The 17,518-nt window shown below is 37.6% G+C and overlaps 1 protein-coding gene across 1 annotated transcript in view; it reads left to right on the forward strand.

Annotated features, from left to right (window-relative positions):
• Positions 1-17,518, forward strand: part of LOC114033996 (spondin-1) — a 369,625-nt gene that overhangs the window by 288,298 nt on the left and 63,809 nt on the right. The window contains exon 7 of the mRNA XM_027849643.1: positions 7,807-7,871. Within this exon, the coding sequence (XP_027705444.1) occupies positions 7,807-7,871 (65 nt within the window). The remainder of the gene's footprint in view (positions 1-7,806; positions 7,872-17,518) is intronic.

The following is a 17,518-nucleotide window of genomic DNA, read 5'->3' on the forward strand; positions in this document are numbered from 1 at the left end:
TTTTGTCTTTCCTTTTCCAAGCTGGCATAACTCTCATTTCTTTTCCTAATTTTTGCTTCTGCCTCTCTTATTTGATTTTTAGAATCATTTTGAGTTCTTCCAAGGTTTTTGGGGCTTGAGATCAATTCGTATTCCTTTTTGAGGCTTTGCATATAGGCATTTTAACATTGTTGTCTTCTGAATTTGTGTTTTGAAATTCCCTGTCACCATAGTAGCTTTCTATGGTCAGGGTTCTTTCGTGGGTTTTGCTCACTTTTTAGCCTATTTTGTGACTTTTGGGGTTGAACTCTGCTCCTAGGGCACAGGAGACACTATCCCAAGCTTCTTGTACTGGGGGCCAGAGGCCTGGTCACTTGCTTTCAGTTCTGGGACCTCAGGTGCTGGTAGCTTGCCCACGGTGCTGGGGTGGCTGGCCTGGTTGCTCCCATTGTGTCAGGGATTCTGGGCCTGACAGTTTGCTTTCTGTGCCGGGCTAGAGGCCTCACAGCTGGCCTGCTGTGCCACTGGACTGCTGAATCAGGACTGAGGGGCCTCAGTAGCTGATCTGTGCTGTGGCTAAGAGTGTCCCACTGGCTTGCTCAGACACCTCCTGCACTAGGTTGTGCTCCCCTTTTATCCCAGTGAGGCAGACTTTCCTGAAGTCCTTCTTCAGGAGAAGAAAGAAGAAAATTGTTTCATTCCATCTTTTTTTAGATTTTTTTTTTAATTTATTTTTAGTTTTCTTCATTCCATCTTTTTGTAGGTTCTGTCATTCCAGAATCCATTTAGAGGCTTGATTTAACATTGTTTCTGAGGGAAACTGGGGAACACGCAGGCAACTTTCTGGCTTTTCTCCACCATCTTCCACAGCAGCCGAGGTAGTAGATTTCTTCTGTGTTCTCTAAAGCAAGGGTTCTTTTCCTGAGATTCACAGACTCCCAAGGTGGAGGGGGGGGTCCCAAATCTATCCCCACAGGGTGTCTGTGATCTTGAATGGGGAAAATTACATTTTTATTTTGATATAATTGGTTTTATTTGTAATCTTATGCATTCTGTTTTATACATCTAGAAACATTAGTTTGAGGAGTTCATAGACTTTACCAGGTGACCAAAAGGGTTTCTGGCAAAAGAAAAAAGAATAAAAACTCCTGTGCCTAGGGGGTAAAACTGGGCTTACTTCTACGAATAATAATCCCTTGCTTATGTATAATATGTACAGTCCTTTCTACCATACAAAACTGCTTCCTTATCTATACCTAATGTGACCCACATAGTACCATGGGACTATGGTAGTGGTAGATAAAGAAGATATTAGGATTCCATTCCCCTGTTTTTTTAGCATGTTGATTGAATTGACTGACCTCACACTCAGCTAACAGCTCCAGAGAAAGAACAAAACAGGGTCATCAAGATGGCCTGCTGTATTCAAATTGTGGAGAGGTGTAACTCCCAGGTGAGGATTCACGGAGAACTGGGAAGAGACATTCTAATCAATAGTGACAATGAGGTCAGTGTACTCTTTAGCTAGGATTAATAGCAATTAGAAGAATTAGGGAAAAGTTACCACATTGTATTTTGAGTTTGTTTCTTTATATGCTCATCCTTTATGTATCATTTAAACTTAGCACACAGTAACAGTAATTAAATTTTTAATAAAAAATGAAAATCAATAAAGTTCTTACATTATCTTTCCATTCCTATGGCGTAGAACTTGTGGGTTGAACCTCCTGTCTCTAACTGAGGCATCACTGCCATCTTGTGGCAAAGCACCTAAGAGGGAGGGGAAAAAAAGATGCCTCTAAAGTATTTAAATTGTAACTAAAGGAAATAAAGCAGTGGCATTCACTTTATATAGGCTTTATCACAACTTTGAGATTAAATGATTTTGAGTGCTTTGGTTATTTGTGTAATAATCTAGTAATTTAATTTCTGATTGCAAAGTTTTAGGCTCTCAATTACCTATTGCTGTTGAGTGTAAAGACATTAAGCAAAAGGGAAGGGAACCAAAGTCACCCCATTAGGGAAAAAAATGAGAAGTTAAACCTTAATCACAGATTGGAGGACTAGGGAGAGTTGGATTCTTTCATTTGACAGTTATTTATATGATGCTTAGTGTACTCTCAGAGCGGAATAGGGGCTAAGGGAAGAGAGAAAGAATAAATCTTTGGGAGTTATGCAGACTGGAGGGATATTTAAGTCTAGCATAGAGGTACAAATTACTGACTGAAAAGCATGTCAGTTTTCTGTTTTAATTTTTCCCCTGAAAGTTGTATCATTTCTTTTAATCTAATTTACATAAACTTTAATGAAGATAATGTTGGCTTTATATAAGAAAAAGGAATTGGAATTTTGTGGCTAACTATGAAGCCAAGATCTAGTTACACTGATGTAAATCTACTTCATTGCTGATTCAAACAATAAGCAGAATTCCCAGACCATAAGTTTTCTCTCTGAGTATGTGAAAAAATACTGTTGGGGAGCTAGCAAACCACCTCTCCAAGGAAAGAAGATGGCTATGTCTAGTAGAAAAATTAAAGGTACTTCTAGAGTATGTTCAGCAACCATTCTACCCATCACATTGTCCCTTCATCTTGTTATCAGTTAGTACTTTGGACAGTAAATCTATTAGGAACCATATGAACCCAGTAAGACCTGAAGATATTTGACCCTCACAGTCTTTTTTATATTAAACTTATTTTGTAATTAAAGAACTGAATGGACATTTTTCTTATATCTGTGAGAAAACTAAATAGTCAAATCCAAAAATAAGTTCATAAATCCCAGGTTAAGAACCTGTGGTTATGACCTCTGTAGGTCAGGTAGCTGTGTCAGAGGGTAGTCAAAGATAGGAAAAGCACGAATCAGACCAGGTTACTAGTATCAGAAGTAGATAAAATCAGGAGGGTGAGATTCAGTGCAGGTAGAAGCCATAGGTACTAAAAAGGAGGCAGAACATCAGAAAGTTAATCAAGTACCTTGGATAGTTCCCTGGGACATCTGTTGCTTTGATAACTTCTGCAAGTAGACTAGGGGCTATTCTCAGAACCTCAGACCTATTTGATTGATCCCAAATCTCTTTTTTATTACTCTCTCCATCATTCATTCTCTGAAGGCCCTTCCTCTCCAAGGTCTAGGGCATGAACAGGAGCCCTAACTATTATAGCCTTAATTAAGTTTGTGTTTGGGTTTTTAATACTGTTAGCAATATGACAAATAAACAAATGGTTGTCTTCCATTTGTTATACCTTATCAAACATTTAAAAAATCCTTCTTTGATGCACTGCTATGGCACAAAGGTGACTCTGGGTTGTCAGAGGCTTTGCTACTTAAATAAAGATTCTAGCAGGTCCTACTAAATTGGAAAGACCAAAAATAAGCTTCACATTGGTCGACATCTATGTCATCCAAGAAGAAATATAAGTTCAGATTGTCTTATAACCAGAAGGTTGATTAATAAGGGATGATTTTTTTTGGCAGTCACACAAATCCACAAAGGCCATCTGCTAGGGCACAGAGGGGTTGTAATCTGTGTCAGCGGTAGGAAAACCCACACTGATAAAATCACAGGTTTTTGAAGAATTTAATAATTATCATTTTGGTCATAATATAAGTTTTCTCCCCCTTCAAATTTAGCTTGCATAAAACCCAAGTCTAAAATCAGTATTGTTTTTAAGTGTGTAGTTACACAATTTTTTTCCTTTGAAAGATATCTCAATTTCAAGACATGACCTACTGAAATTGAATCCTACTGTTCTTTCCTAATGCTGACAAAAGCCTAAAAATGAAAGTTTCATTTTAAATGGCAAGAATCCCTGAAATATCCTTGATTTTCTTATGATTGTTTTGTAGAGGAAGTGGAGGAAGAGAAATGAGAGTGGTAGAAACATCTCTTTGGAATTATATGTATTTAACTGAGAAATATATGGCCCCAGAAATAGTCCTCTTAAGAAGGATATAAGTAAGGATATATAAGAAGGATAGAAGCATATAGGTAAACTAAAGGAATGGCTTTGTAGGTGTTTTCCATTATGGCTAGTCCTAGTCAAGATTGTGAAGTTATTGAGCTTTGGCCTTGAGGTCCAAGGACCTGTATTCCAATCCACCACTTAGATTGTTGTGGATTTGGGGAACTCACTAAACTTCCATGGACCTCAATTTCCTCCAGTGTAAAATACGGATAATGTTTAACCCTTGGCCTGACAACTCCCCAGTGCCGTCATGAGGATGAAATGAAAATAATGCTTATGAAAAAACTTTTTAACCATAAAGTGCTAATCAGATGTCATCACAATTCAACTAATGAATTATAATCTTGTTTTAACATCATTGGTACTTGATTTCTCCATCCTCTGCTCAGTTGTCTACTGTCTTTATTCTCCTTCTATGACACCAAGCTGTCAATACAGAACATGATAGTTATTCACACTGAGGTGTAAATAACTGTACAACCTTGGCATGTTATTCCTTCCAGGGGTGTTGTAATAGAGAATAAAAGCTTAAAATGAATAAACGATATTATAATATTAGATTTCTAGGCATCATTGAGTGTGCCCCATTTTGGTTTGGGATGGAAGTCTTCTTGGCATGCCTGAAATCACATGCTTCACATGACCAATTATTAGGAATTTATGGTCTGAGATCCTAATTTTAATTGTAGTTTCAATTGAAGAGTGCCACAAATAGATTTTTTATGAGAACAACTATGTGAGTGAGTTGTGAGTTTCTAATTCCCTTAAACAGCTTTCTAGGAATGACTCCTGTGGGACACATAAGAAGACCAAGCATATTCTTGGTCGATAGATTGCATGCCACAGATTTCTTGTTGATCCAGTGTCTTGTTTGGCTCTTGGATTGATTACACCTCCAACAAATTGAAGACCTGCTCATGTAAGAATTCTCAAGGACTGAAAATCCGCTATTGACCCTCACTGTCCATTTATCCTTGTATGGACTGAAACCTGCTCTTTGGTTTCCTGAGTCAGATGTCTGGCAGCTGTGGCTTTAGGAAGAAACAGGTGCTTCAGCAGGTCTCTCAAACCACTGCTAGTTTTTAAAATGACTAATCTTATCAGGTCAAAGAAAATTATCTTTTTCTTAAAATTATCTATAGTAATTGAAGCACAATTGACTTGTGTATGGCAGCTCGCAGCCAATGAGCCCACTCCCTCCCCCTCCAGTTCTTGCTCAAAGAATACAAACTTATGTCAAAATAGCCCTGAACTAGATATAATTGCAATGGTCATCTATTATTTTTAAACATCCTGGAATGCATTCTATAATTTGAACAGAAATTGGGCCATAAATTTTTAAACAAGGCACCTTAAAAATTGTTGGTTTTAATCCTCCAGTTTGCAGTTTAGAAAACTGAAATCCATTGAGGTGAAGTGACTATCCCAAGGTCATACAGCTAATAAGCATCTGAGATGGTATTTGAACCCAGGTCTTCCTGACTCCAAGTCTAATGCTTTAGCTGTTACATGCCACGAGCTTACTTGTTGTTTGGAATAAGCATAACAGTGCTTACTTTGGTCCCACTATCTGAAGGTCAAGAATGTTACATTTCATCCCTCCACTAGTACCTTCAGGGTCATTGTCTCATAAGCAATAGTTTTGGCTATGTGTTGAGAGAACTGGCTATTTATTGCTTATTTATCTTCCTGGCTTAAAATCAGCTACTCAATCAATATCCCTCTCATTATAATCAAGGGACAATTCCCAAAGGGGGCACTTTTGCCTCCTTGCTCACCAATATGGCTGAGTATTTCCTGTCCTTCCCAATTCCAGGGGGAACTTCCACACAGCTCATCACTTTTATGTCCTGTTCATTGTGGAAAACTCATTTCTTCATACTTATAAGCAGTGACTGAAAGCCAGACTATCATTGCAAGTGTCAATAGTATCTCATATGAATAGACCTAGAGTTAACTTCCATTCTTTCCCATGCTAATAGGGTAGGTTGGGGGAGGTGACACTATGGATAATCCAGATAATTGCTATTTGACTTTGGAGTGAATGTTTGTAATGACATTTGAATGTGGCTGTGGCTGATGTTCCGGGATTTATTACATTTCAAGTCAAATGAAGCACTTACTACCTGTATGACCTTGGATGATGATGATAATAAGTTAGCATTTATATGTTATTTAAGGTTTGCAAAGCACTTTACATTCATTTTATAAGTTGACCCTCTTAACCCTAGGAAGTAGTTCCCATTATCATCCCTATGAGGAAACTGAGGCAGAGAAAAGTTAAATGACTTGCCCAGAGTTACACAATTTACAAGTATCTGAGGCAGGATTTGAACTCAGGTCTTCCTGACTTGATTTGAGGCACCTAGGTGGTACAGTTGATAGAGCACTGTGCTTGAAGTCAGGAAGACCTCGGTTCAAATCCAGCTTCAGACACTTATTGGCTGGGTGACCGTGGGGAAGTCATTTAACTTCTATTTACTCAGTTTCTGTGTCTGTGAAATGGGGATAATAATACCTATCTTACAGGGTTGTTATGAGGATCAAATGAGATAATAATAGTAAAGCACTTAGCACAGTACCTGGCACATAGTAAGTGCTATTTAAATGTTAGTTATAATAAAAACTAATAATATTGAGGCTACCACTCTATCCTCTATGCCACCTATTTGCTCCATCATTTTCCTCGACCATAAAATTAGGTTGTTAGAAGAGATGACCTCTGAGGTCCTTTTCCCCTCTTGATCTGTGATCCTCTGACCCATGCTAGGACCTAATTTGAAAGGAAACGGAAAACCAGTCACCTTCTCTTTGCATTGTGCTGCATTGTGGCTGCTTTCAGACAGACTTGGTGATTCAGTGGTCTCAGAGTCCAGCACCACTGGGAACTGAGGTGATATTTCTCTGCAAGTTTACCATCTACCTGACTTTCAACTACAGGCCAGGGACAAATTATTTTGGTTTAAAAGGCTTTTTTTCTGGTACTTGAGCTTCAATATAGGAGGGAACTTCTGGCCTCCTTCATTTCATTCCAATTAAATTTACTTCAACAATTCTTTATTAAGCACCAATTAATGTGTCAGGTATTGTGCTAGGTGCTAGGGATATAAAGACAAAAACAAGAGTTCCTGCCCTCTAGGAGCTTACAGTCTATTGGATAAGCATATAAAAATAAATTCATAAGAATTTTTGAACTGGATCACTAACCACTGGAGGGGGTGCCATGTAGGAGGTGGCATTCAACGTGAACTTGGGAATTAAGAATGCCCAGAGACAAAAGTGAGGAGGGAGTATATTTCAGATACAGGGTAGGAAATGACCTGTCCTATAAAGGGGAGCATCAAGTAGGTTAGTCTCTGATATTCAGGATTTACTGGGGAGGTAAATTGAGGAGGAATACTTGGGTGGTGCAGTAGATAGAGTGCGCCTCCTGGTGTGAGGAAGACTCATCTTCCTGAGTTCAAATCTGGCCTCAGACACTTACTAACTCTGACCCTGGGCAAGTTTCTTAACCCTGTTTGCCTCAGTTTGGTCATCTGTAAAATGAACTGGAGAAGGAAATGGCAAACCACTCCAGTATCTTTGCCAAGAAAACCCCAAGTAGGGTCACAGAGAGTTGGATGCAACTGAACAACAACAAAATTGAGGAGAGGGTGATGAGGAACCTCCAAATATTTCTTTCTTTGTGGGCAAGAAGGAGTATCAGGGAGGCCTTATTTGTTAAGAGAGAGGACCTAAAGCATATATGATCAGTCCAAGGAGCAGTCAGAGGTAATGTTAACAAAGCAATATTATTCTTGGGACCCAGGCCCTTAATAACCTCGGTTTTGGTCTTTCTTTCTTTCTTTTTTTTTTTCAGAGCGACGAGGTTCTCACCGTCATTAAAGCTAAAGCGCAGTGGCCAGCCTGGCAGCCTCTCAATGTGTAAGTCAGGAGCAGACCATGCCTTTGCAACATTCCAGTTTTCAATGTCACAGAACAGACCCTTCTCCACACGGTGCTGCCAAAGAATCAGTAAGCTGCAGCGAAAGCCTCCTGCCTTCTATACAGTCAGTAACACCTGTCAGGAAGTGATAATGGGGTTGGACTTATACAAGTATGTATGAAGACCCTCCTCCTGGATTTCATAGCAGGAAATCAGGCTCAGCCAATATTTCTCATCTAATTATAGTTTTTAAATGAGACAGAAGGCTTTACTAAGACCACTATGACACTCCATGTATTTATCAATTATTCTTTCTTGCCTTAAACATAAGGATATTTTTTTTGTTTTTTTTAATTAGATTTTATTTTTCTGTTATTAAACATTTATTCAACATGAGGCTAAACTTAGTCTTTAGCCCTAATGGGCATATTTAGTTCTTAAGTTTATAATAATTCATATTTATATGTCTTAAAGCACTTATGTCACAACTCTGTGAGGGTGGGTAGTCCCTCTATTATTTTTACTTACAGATGTTAAGTGGCTATTGAGTATTGAAACTCATGTCTCTTGACTCCAAGTTCAGTATTCTGCTTACTAGCTCACTCTGGAGGGCTTTTGACACCTCTTTTCCACCAAAATATATCCTCTTCCTACTTTGTAACTTGTTCAAAAATCCCCTGGCTTTAAGTCGGTCCGAAAAAGAAAAGCTATTTTTATAAACCAGCTAAAATGGGATGATTCTTCAGTTTATAAAAGTATTCCCATTTCAATAACAAGGCAATCTCATGATTTTACGGTACAATTCCATTTACCAAAATTTGGTTTAGGGATCTTTAGTTGTTTCATAGAGGTGATTTCAATTGGCCAAAGGATGAAAATGGTATACCCAATTTCCACTGCTAGTCAATATTCACTTTGGAAGAATAATTAAAATGTTATCAGGCTCTTAAAGTTGGCAATTATAAAATCTCTGTCCTTTGTGTTTATAACATGTGACCCTATTATCCTTTATATAATCAGTCCTACAACAATTGAATCTTTTAAAGCATTAATTATTTTAGAAGAGTATATATATATATATATATATATGTATACACACACACACACAGAGACAACACACATATACACAGACACACACATATACATGTATACACATGCACACACACACACACACACACACATATATATATATATATATATATATATATAGTATGGGGGGACTTAATACATTTTGGTGGCCTAGAGTCACTTGATTGATCAATATTAGGCCTTATCATGATAAGAAGTCAGGGCAATTGAACTGGAGGGGCAAGGAGGCAGCTACTACTGCTAATAGTCCTGAGGAATATTATACCCTCTCTCCATGTTAAGAGTATGTAGTCAGTATATTAACCCTGGGATCATAGAACAATAAACTTAGAGCTGAAATTGACCTGAGAAGTCACCTTGTTCTCTGTTGATGTTTACAGATTGGCCCATTACCATTTCTGCTTGAAAACTCTGGCTGGCTTTCTCTGCTTTCTGTGTGCATTTGTGTTCCCTTCTGTTGGGTGTATCCTTGAAGAAATGTTGTGTGCTGGGCCATGCTGCAGTGTGCTTGAGGTTTGGGGCACAGAGAATGCCAAGGTTTTGATGCTACAAGTCTGTGTCACAAGATCGTTGGTAGCGATAGCCTCAATAATGCTTTACAAACCCTTTCTCATTCCTTCAGCTTTGCCTCCAGATTCTGACCCTGGGAATTTAAATACCTCGGTGCTTATTTTAATGAAATGACTTTCTAGAATCCTTGTACCCTGATGGTAAAGGGTACAGTTACTACAGTTGTCAGAGCTAAACTGAAATTCCACTTCACAATAAGTCTTGACCTCACTATACCTTCCACATAGAAGCCCTAACCTATTTGCACTGTGGAGCAGAGATCTAGGGTTAAGAGTTTCCCAGCTCTTAATTATGTCTGCCATCAGATTTGGACCAAGGACACTCCTCAGTCTGAAGCCGTGTTTATCACATGGACAAAATTCATTACGATGATATTCTAATACTTCCAAGATCCCTGATTTCCTCAATGTGGTTATTCCCTCCATTGATAAAGATTGAGATTCCTCTATAACTTAATTGATAGCTTTTAGAAATTGCAGCAGGCTAGACTTAGAGGCATATGCCTATAATTCATGCTATCAGGGAAGGCTGAGGTGGCTGAACTGATGGAGCTTAAGAATTCTGAGCTGCAATAGGGCTCAAGCTGATTGGGTGTCCTCATTCCAGTCACCAATATGGTGAAGCCACCCCCCCCCAGAAGTGGAGGAACAATAGGCCCTGGTCATAAATAGTGCAGGTCAAATCTTCTCTGCTGATCATAGAGAGATGAGGCCTATGAGTAACCACTGTACTTCCTGCCTGGACAAGATAGGGATAGTCAACCTATAAAAAAAGAAAAAAGAAAGTTACTGAGACCAAAATATTCCTCATCCCATGGTCCCCCTGGTGATGAGTCTATCTGAAATTAACTAGATTGATCCTTGGACCATAAACATATGGTGCACTGCCAAGTCTCTACTGAAAACTTTTTCTGGATTCTAGTTCTTACCAAAACTCATTTGCAATTAGCACAGCTTTGAGAACCCAGGGTTACCTTTTCCCAATAAGCAAGAGCTTGATGAAACTTGAAAGCTCCTCTGAAAACAAGCCTTCAAAGTGGTGCCATGTCCATCCAGCTCCAGAAATATAATAGCCAAATTTATAAATACCCGAGCCAGCTTCATTTCCATGGACTCATGGAATTCGAGAATTTCTCAAATAGGCTCTAATCTTCATAAGTGGAACTTTGGTTGAAGTACCTGTTAAGATGAGTTAGCTTCCAAATTTTCTTAAATCATAATTTGAATTATTCAGAGTAGGTCATTCTCCCTGTGCCATCTTGCTACCTGGTAAACCTTGGGTCACTCTCTTCATTTCCTGGGACCTCATTGGTCTCATTTGTAAAATGGTAGGGAAGAGGGAATCATCTAATAATCTCTCAATCTGTATTAAGATCAAGTAGTTTTAAGCTTTGTGGCAATATGATTCTAAGTTATGCCTCTTGCCATGACACAAATCAGCTGCTACCCAAGTCCTCCAGTCCCACACATGATCTGTGAAGCCCTTTAACTCAGGAATTTTTAGATTAGTGGTTCTTCTCTTGGGGTCTATGAAATTTTTAAAAAATATTTCAGTACAATTGGTTTTCTTTGTAATCCTGTGTATTTTATTCTATTCTATTCATTAAAAAACCCAGACTTCAAAGGAGACTAGGATATAAAAAAAAGTTAAGAAATCCTTCTTTAGGTCATAATTTAGAGCTACTAGGGATGTTAGAGCGCATATAGTCATAACAATATAGCAATGTAAATATAGGTCTCTAAGATACTGTAGAGATCTAGTCCAACCCCCTCATTTTACAGATGAAAAAGATAAAAGGATTTTAAAAAATTAAAAAAGAAAGAAAAAGGTAAAAAAACATTGTAAAATATGCATGGTCAAGCAAAACAAATTTGTGCATTAGCCACATTAAAAAAATGTCTAAATCTGCCCCCTGAATCCATTACCCAATGATGGCAAGAGTGTAGGTAATCATGTTTCATCATGAAAGTACTGCAATCATGGCTCATCATTGCACTGGGGAAAAATTCTTAAGTCTTTCAAAGTGATTTGTTTTTGCAATGCTGGTGTTATCATATAAATTGTTCTGTTGGTTCTGCTCACTTCACTAGGTATCCATTCTTACAAGTCTTCTCAGTTTTTCTGAAGCTATCCCCTTCATAATTTCTTATGGCATGATATGAATTCTGTTACATTCATATATCATCATTTATTCACCCATTCCCCAAATGAGGGGCATCCTCTTAGTTTCCAGTTCCTTGGCACTATAAAAGAGCTATTTTACTAATTTCTAATCTAATCTATTAATTTTAATCTATTTGGGGTCATGCCATAAGATCGTTTTAGCAATTTGAACTGGTATCCATACAAACTATAGTAATATAGAAAGAGGAAAGTTGCATACTCTTTATCATGAATATATTGATAACTTTTAGGCCCTCATTATCTGCCTTACATCTTTAAAAAATTATAGCTAGTCTTGTTAAAGTTAAAATGACACCCTATTAATTCCTTTTCTAAAATGAAATCTGAATCTTACCTCCTTTTACACGTGGAGGCCTCAGTTATATTCTAATTTGCCCTTACCCACTCATTGAATTTATTTCTGATAAAAGTAATAACTTTCAATGGTGATGAATAATGAAATAAGTGTATAGGAATAACATTTCCCATAAAGCATTAGTATTTAAAGAATAAAAACCAAATGAATAACTGAAAAAACAAAAATGCGGCTATTATGGGTCTCATTTGTCTGAAGTTCTGCTACCTTTGGCCTCTTTTCCTAATTTTTTTTATGTAGTTGTAGTCATTGTATCTGTAGAGCCTGGTACTACTAATCACTGATCTCACTTTGCATCACCTCATGTATCTTTCCATCATTCCCTATATTCTTCATACCATAATATTTCCTTAAATTATTAGACCATAATTTTTTCTACTATTCTTGGTTGGACAGAAAGGAGGTATCTATTTTTTGTTATTAAAAAAATAAAACATCAATGAATTTTTTAACAGATGAATCCAGACTTCATAGAACAAATGCCCTTAACAAATGCAAATGGATTCAGTCAAAGGGCTGCACTTGAGGACCTAGAGGGCCACATGTGGCCTTGAGGCCCAGGTTTCCCACCCCTGGATTAGGCTCTTTTGATCCTTTTAAAATTTTAAGATAATTTCCTGTCAGTGGCATTATTGGGTCAAAAGGTACGATTAGATCTTTTTTTAAAAATTTATTTTGACAATACAGCTATTCTTCACTCTATACATCTTTCACAGAAAGTAATAGAATTCTGAACTAAATAATTTGATTAATACCCAACTGAATATATCTTTTATGTAAAACAAAGTGTATTGTACCATCAAGAGTCCTTCTTTCTTACTGTAGTGAGGAATTATCTCTCTTCTCAAAGCAATGATGAATCATTTTAATTGAATTTTGAATTTTTATCAGTATCCCTCTGTTTACATAGAACTATTGTTTCCCCATCCTCTGGCCTTGAATCCTGAAATGCCCATTTTCTTTTTGATAACAAAACAGCAGACTATCTAAAGCCCAGGAGAGAAGATAAAAGAATAAATTTAAAATTGCACAATAGAATTATAGTGCAAACCATATTTTATGATGCAACTTTAAGATATCAAGCATAGTATTTGGTCCAGGAAGGCAGTCTAGGATTCTGGCAAGGATATCCCTCCCATAATGTGATGGCCAGGCTCCTGAGTACCAAGGTCTCTAACTCTTAGTAATGCACAACTGCTTCAGATTCCTCTTTTTCTGTTAATATAAACAAGTTGATCTATATTGGAAATGCACACATCAAATCAATAAACAAGTTAACATGTGAAAGGAGGGCAAGGCTGGCTTAGTCTGAAAGATCTCAGTTTTCAGAAGCCTGACTAGATGATAAATTGAAGCCTCAAAAAGGTGGTGGCATGAAATAGTGGAAATGTTCTGTTCCTGGACTGGCCAGGGGCTGGTTGAGAGACCTACATGACCTGGGAAGCATTGTGGGTATTCTACTGATCCAGTCAGGTCAGCAAAATCTGCAGTGATAAAATTGTATTTTGTGAGGAGCCAAAGGCAAGGGGTGGTTTGTACAGAGCATCAGAATTCATTAGCATTGTAAGAAGCACAGAGTATTGAGCAAATGGGGCCCAAGGCAGGAGGCATGTCTGGAGATTAGATGAAGAGATCAGCAATGTGGTGGTGATGAGAGCCAAGGGGAAGGAATGAAAGAGGGCAATGTATGGAGCACAGAGGGATTGGACATCTAAACAGGTTTGAGCTTGCTCGAAGACTTTGTACCTGGTTTGTTATGCTCACTGTGGTAAATATATTGCTATCCTTCTAAACTTTGGAGAGTTCTATTAACCCTGCCTGCCCTTTATGTTTTTGCACACTTTAACTGCAATGGAAAGAATACTGGACTTGGAGTCAGAAGTGGCCTGGGTATGCATACTTCCCTGACACTTACCAGCTGTCAGATCATAGGCAAGAAGTCTCAGCTTTCTATTATGTGAGTATAAAAATACCTGCAAAAACTAGAAGTAGCTAGATGGCCCAGTGATAGAGTACTAGGCCAGGAATCAGGAAAAACCCAAGTCCAAATCCAGCCTCAGACACTTACTAGTTGTGTGACCCTGGACAAGTCACTCTGTTTGCTCCAGTTTCCTCATCTCTAAAATAGGGATAATAATGACATCTACCTCCCAGGGTTGTTGTGAGGATCAAATTAGATCACAACTGTAAGGCAATTAGCATCCTGCCTGGAACATAGTAAGTACTATCTAAATGTTAGCTATTATTACTATTATTACTCCTGGTGTCACAAAGCTCAAATAAATGCATGTCAAGCGTTCTATAAATCTTGAAACACTATGTAAATATTAACTATTTTAATTTTTTCCTGGCTCTCCCAGTCCCTTTCCTTACAACACAACTAACTCTGCAGCATGAAGTCTGCTCCAGAAACACCAACCCAAAAGCTTAAGCTGTTTTTGCTTTGATAGGTTGGATACAGGTGGCCTCAGAAACTAGTTTGCTCAGGAGGATTATTGACAGCAACTGATGCTTCATAGAATTATTGCTTTAACTTCCTAATTTAGGTATCATTGAGTCTTACACCAGGTCTTTTGACTTCAATACATGGACACTTTCCATTATGCCATATCTTATCTATGACTGGCAGCCATTGAAAGCTTTTGATCAAGAAAATATAATGATCATTGTGCTGCATTTTGAGCAATAATCTAGCAGAGTGTGTTGGCTGGAGACAGTATTGAAGTACAGAAGGTCATTAGAATGCTATGATAAAAATCCAGGTGAGAGGTTATATGTGCCTAGTCTAAAGTGGCATCAGTGAATAAAGAGATAGGAAAGAAATTGACAAGACGGAACTGAAATGATTTGGCATTTGATTGGAAAATAACAGAAGGATTAAGTTTGAGGGGGAAAGAGAAGTCAGTGATGACTCTATGATTTTAAACCTGGTGATTTGAGATATCATCACTAATCAAAGAATAATAGAATCTTAAGAAAGGACTTCTGATTCTTCCTATAATGTTAGGCAATCTGAAGATGCTTATAATATCACTAATTCATCTTTTTTTTTTGCAGTTCTTCCAATCCCTTGTCTAGCACAGTGTCTTACACATAGTAGGAATGGAATAAGTGGCTGTTGCAGTGAATTGTTGAACTTATTCTTATACCATATAGTTCAATCTCCTCACCATCCTAATTTCCCTTCTGTGGATATGAAAGCTGATAAATCTCCTGCCTAAAATGTGGAACCCAGAATGAATCACAAGAATCCAACTCATATCTGAAGCAGGAATCCCCTTTACAATATCCCCAAGTACTCATCCAGGCTCTGTTTAAAAACATTCAGATATGGGTAATTCACCAACCTTTGGGAACTCTTGGGGAAAACTTAATTGTTAAAAAGGGCAACTTCCACCCATTGGTTCTAATTTTGCTCTTTGGAGTTCTTGTTCTATGAAACAGCCCTTTGACTATTTCACAAAATTGGATTTTTAAGCGATCTCAGAGGGAAGCAACAATAGGAAGAGTACTGTCTCTGGAGTCAGAGGATCACTCATTGTGCCTACCTGTAGGAGTAAGAAGAGCAGGCATTTTACTTCTTCGACATGGCAGACCTTTAAAAAGATAGCTCTTATGTTTCCTCCACCCACCTACTCCCCACACACAACTTTTCTTTTAAGCAGGATAAACATACCAAGCCATTTCAATTGATCCTTCAGGTATCATGGTTTCTAGACCTCTCCCCCATGCTGGCTGCCCTTTCTTGGATGTGGTCTAGTTGGTCAACATCCTTCCTAAAATATTAGGCATCTTGATGACACCTATAATGCTACCGATTAGCATTCTCTTTTTCAGGCTAATTATCCCCTTTTCTTTCAACCCCATGTCTAGCATAGTACCTACACATGGTAGGAAACAAATTGTTGCTTCATTGAATTGATTTTTTTGAATTCATCATTTTACAAAATAGTTCTCAGTTCCCCTTACCATGCTTATCACTCTCCTCTGGATGTGTTAGTTTGTCAGTCTTCTTCCTAAAATGTGGTTCTTTAAACTGAACATTAGAATCCAGATATACTCCAGCAAGAGCAGAGAATGGCAGAGTAATATCTTTGTTCTGAACACTGTTTTTCTATTTATATAGATGAAAATCACATTGATTCTTTTTTATCAGTTGACTCATGTTAAGCTTCCAGTTCATCAAATTCTTCAAATCTTCTTTATATGAACTGTTGTCTTGCCCTATCATCACCCTTTCCCCTCACATCTATGAGGTTGATTTTTTCTAACTCAAGTATAGGAATTTTACGTTTTCCTCTGTTACATTTATCTTCATCCAATTCATTGTTCTAACCTGTTGACATTTTTTTATCCTAATTCTGTCATCTAGTACATAAGTCATTCCAGCTTCAAGCCATTTGAAAGTTTGATAAGCATGCCATCAATAGCCTAATCTAAGTTTTTAACAAAAAAAAATATTGAAAAGAACTGAGGCAGGGACAAAGACTGAAAATTCAGGTCAGTTATCTATTGTTAGCCAGGCACTGGGGTACAGAGACAGAAATGAGATAACACCTGCTGTGATTAAGATGGAAGGAGCTTTCTTTTCTTAAGGGAGGAAAAATATATAAACAGATGAGTAAATACAAAATACAGAGCAAGTAGATATTTTGTGAAGGTGGTGAAGGTGGTGAAGCACAATTATCTGTACTTCACTGGAAATTCCCCTTTAGATTGATATGTCTCCAGGAACCACTACTCCTTGGTTCTGGTTATCCTGAATCTTGATACAGTTTTGTATCCTGAAAATCCCTTAGGCAAGGAGTTGGGGGAGTGTCATATACATATGTGCTTTTTTTTCTTGATGAAAACATTTTCTCTTATAGAAATACATACTTCTCTTAATAAGTACTAACCATCCAACAACTCTGTAAAATGTTGCAAGGCTTAGAGTTTAAAGAACAGATTCCATCCCTTTTTAATTTCAGATTGAAATTTTCCATCTCACAAGAGCATCTCTGACCCACCATCATTCAGAAACTGTCACCTCTCCAATCCAAACTGTATTTTTTTTCACCCCAATTAAACAAAAGTTTTACCATTTTTAGCTTTGCAGCCAAGTCTTTAATTTTCCGTTTTGCAGTGCTTGGACTACTACAGCTGTAGTAATGAACACTAACAAAGGATGATTCAAATTAACATGCATTTCAATTTCAGCAAGTGAAAGGAATTAGATTTTTGAAAAAAATCCCAAGGCCAGAAATGACACCCATAAATCACTATTGTCAATTAGTCTTTTATGTTATTTCATTAGCAAGCAATAGAATTAGTCAAAAGCAGAGTCCTTCATAGCATATCAGCTATAGTTCACACATAGTATAAAGTAATCTTCCCTTCAAACTAAGTCTAATTTTTCATAGAACCCACCTTTCTAGTCTGTCTTTGGCATGATCCAATTAAGAAATC

This window comes from Vombatus ursinus, unplaced genomic scaffold (assembly GCF_900497805.2).
Source record: "Vombatus ursinus unplaced genomic scaffold, bare-nosed wombat genome assembly UNPS02007822.1, whole genome shotgun sequence".
Lineage (NCBI taxonomy): Eukaryota > Metazoa > Chordata > Mammalia > Diprotodontia > Vombatidae > Vombatus > Vombatus ursinus.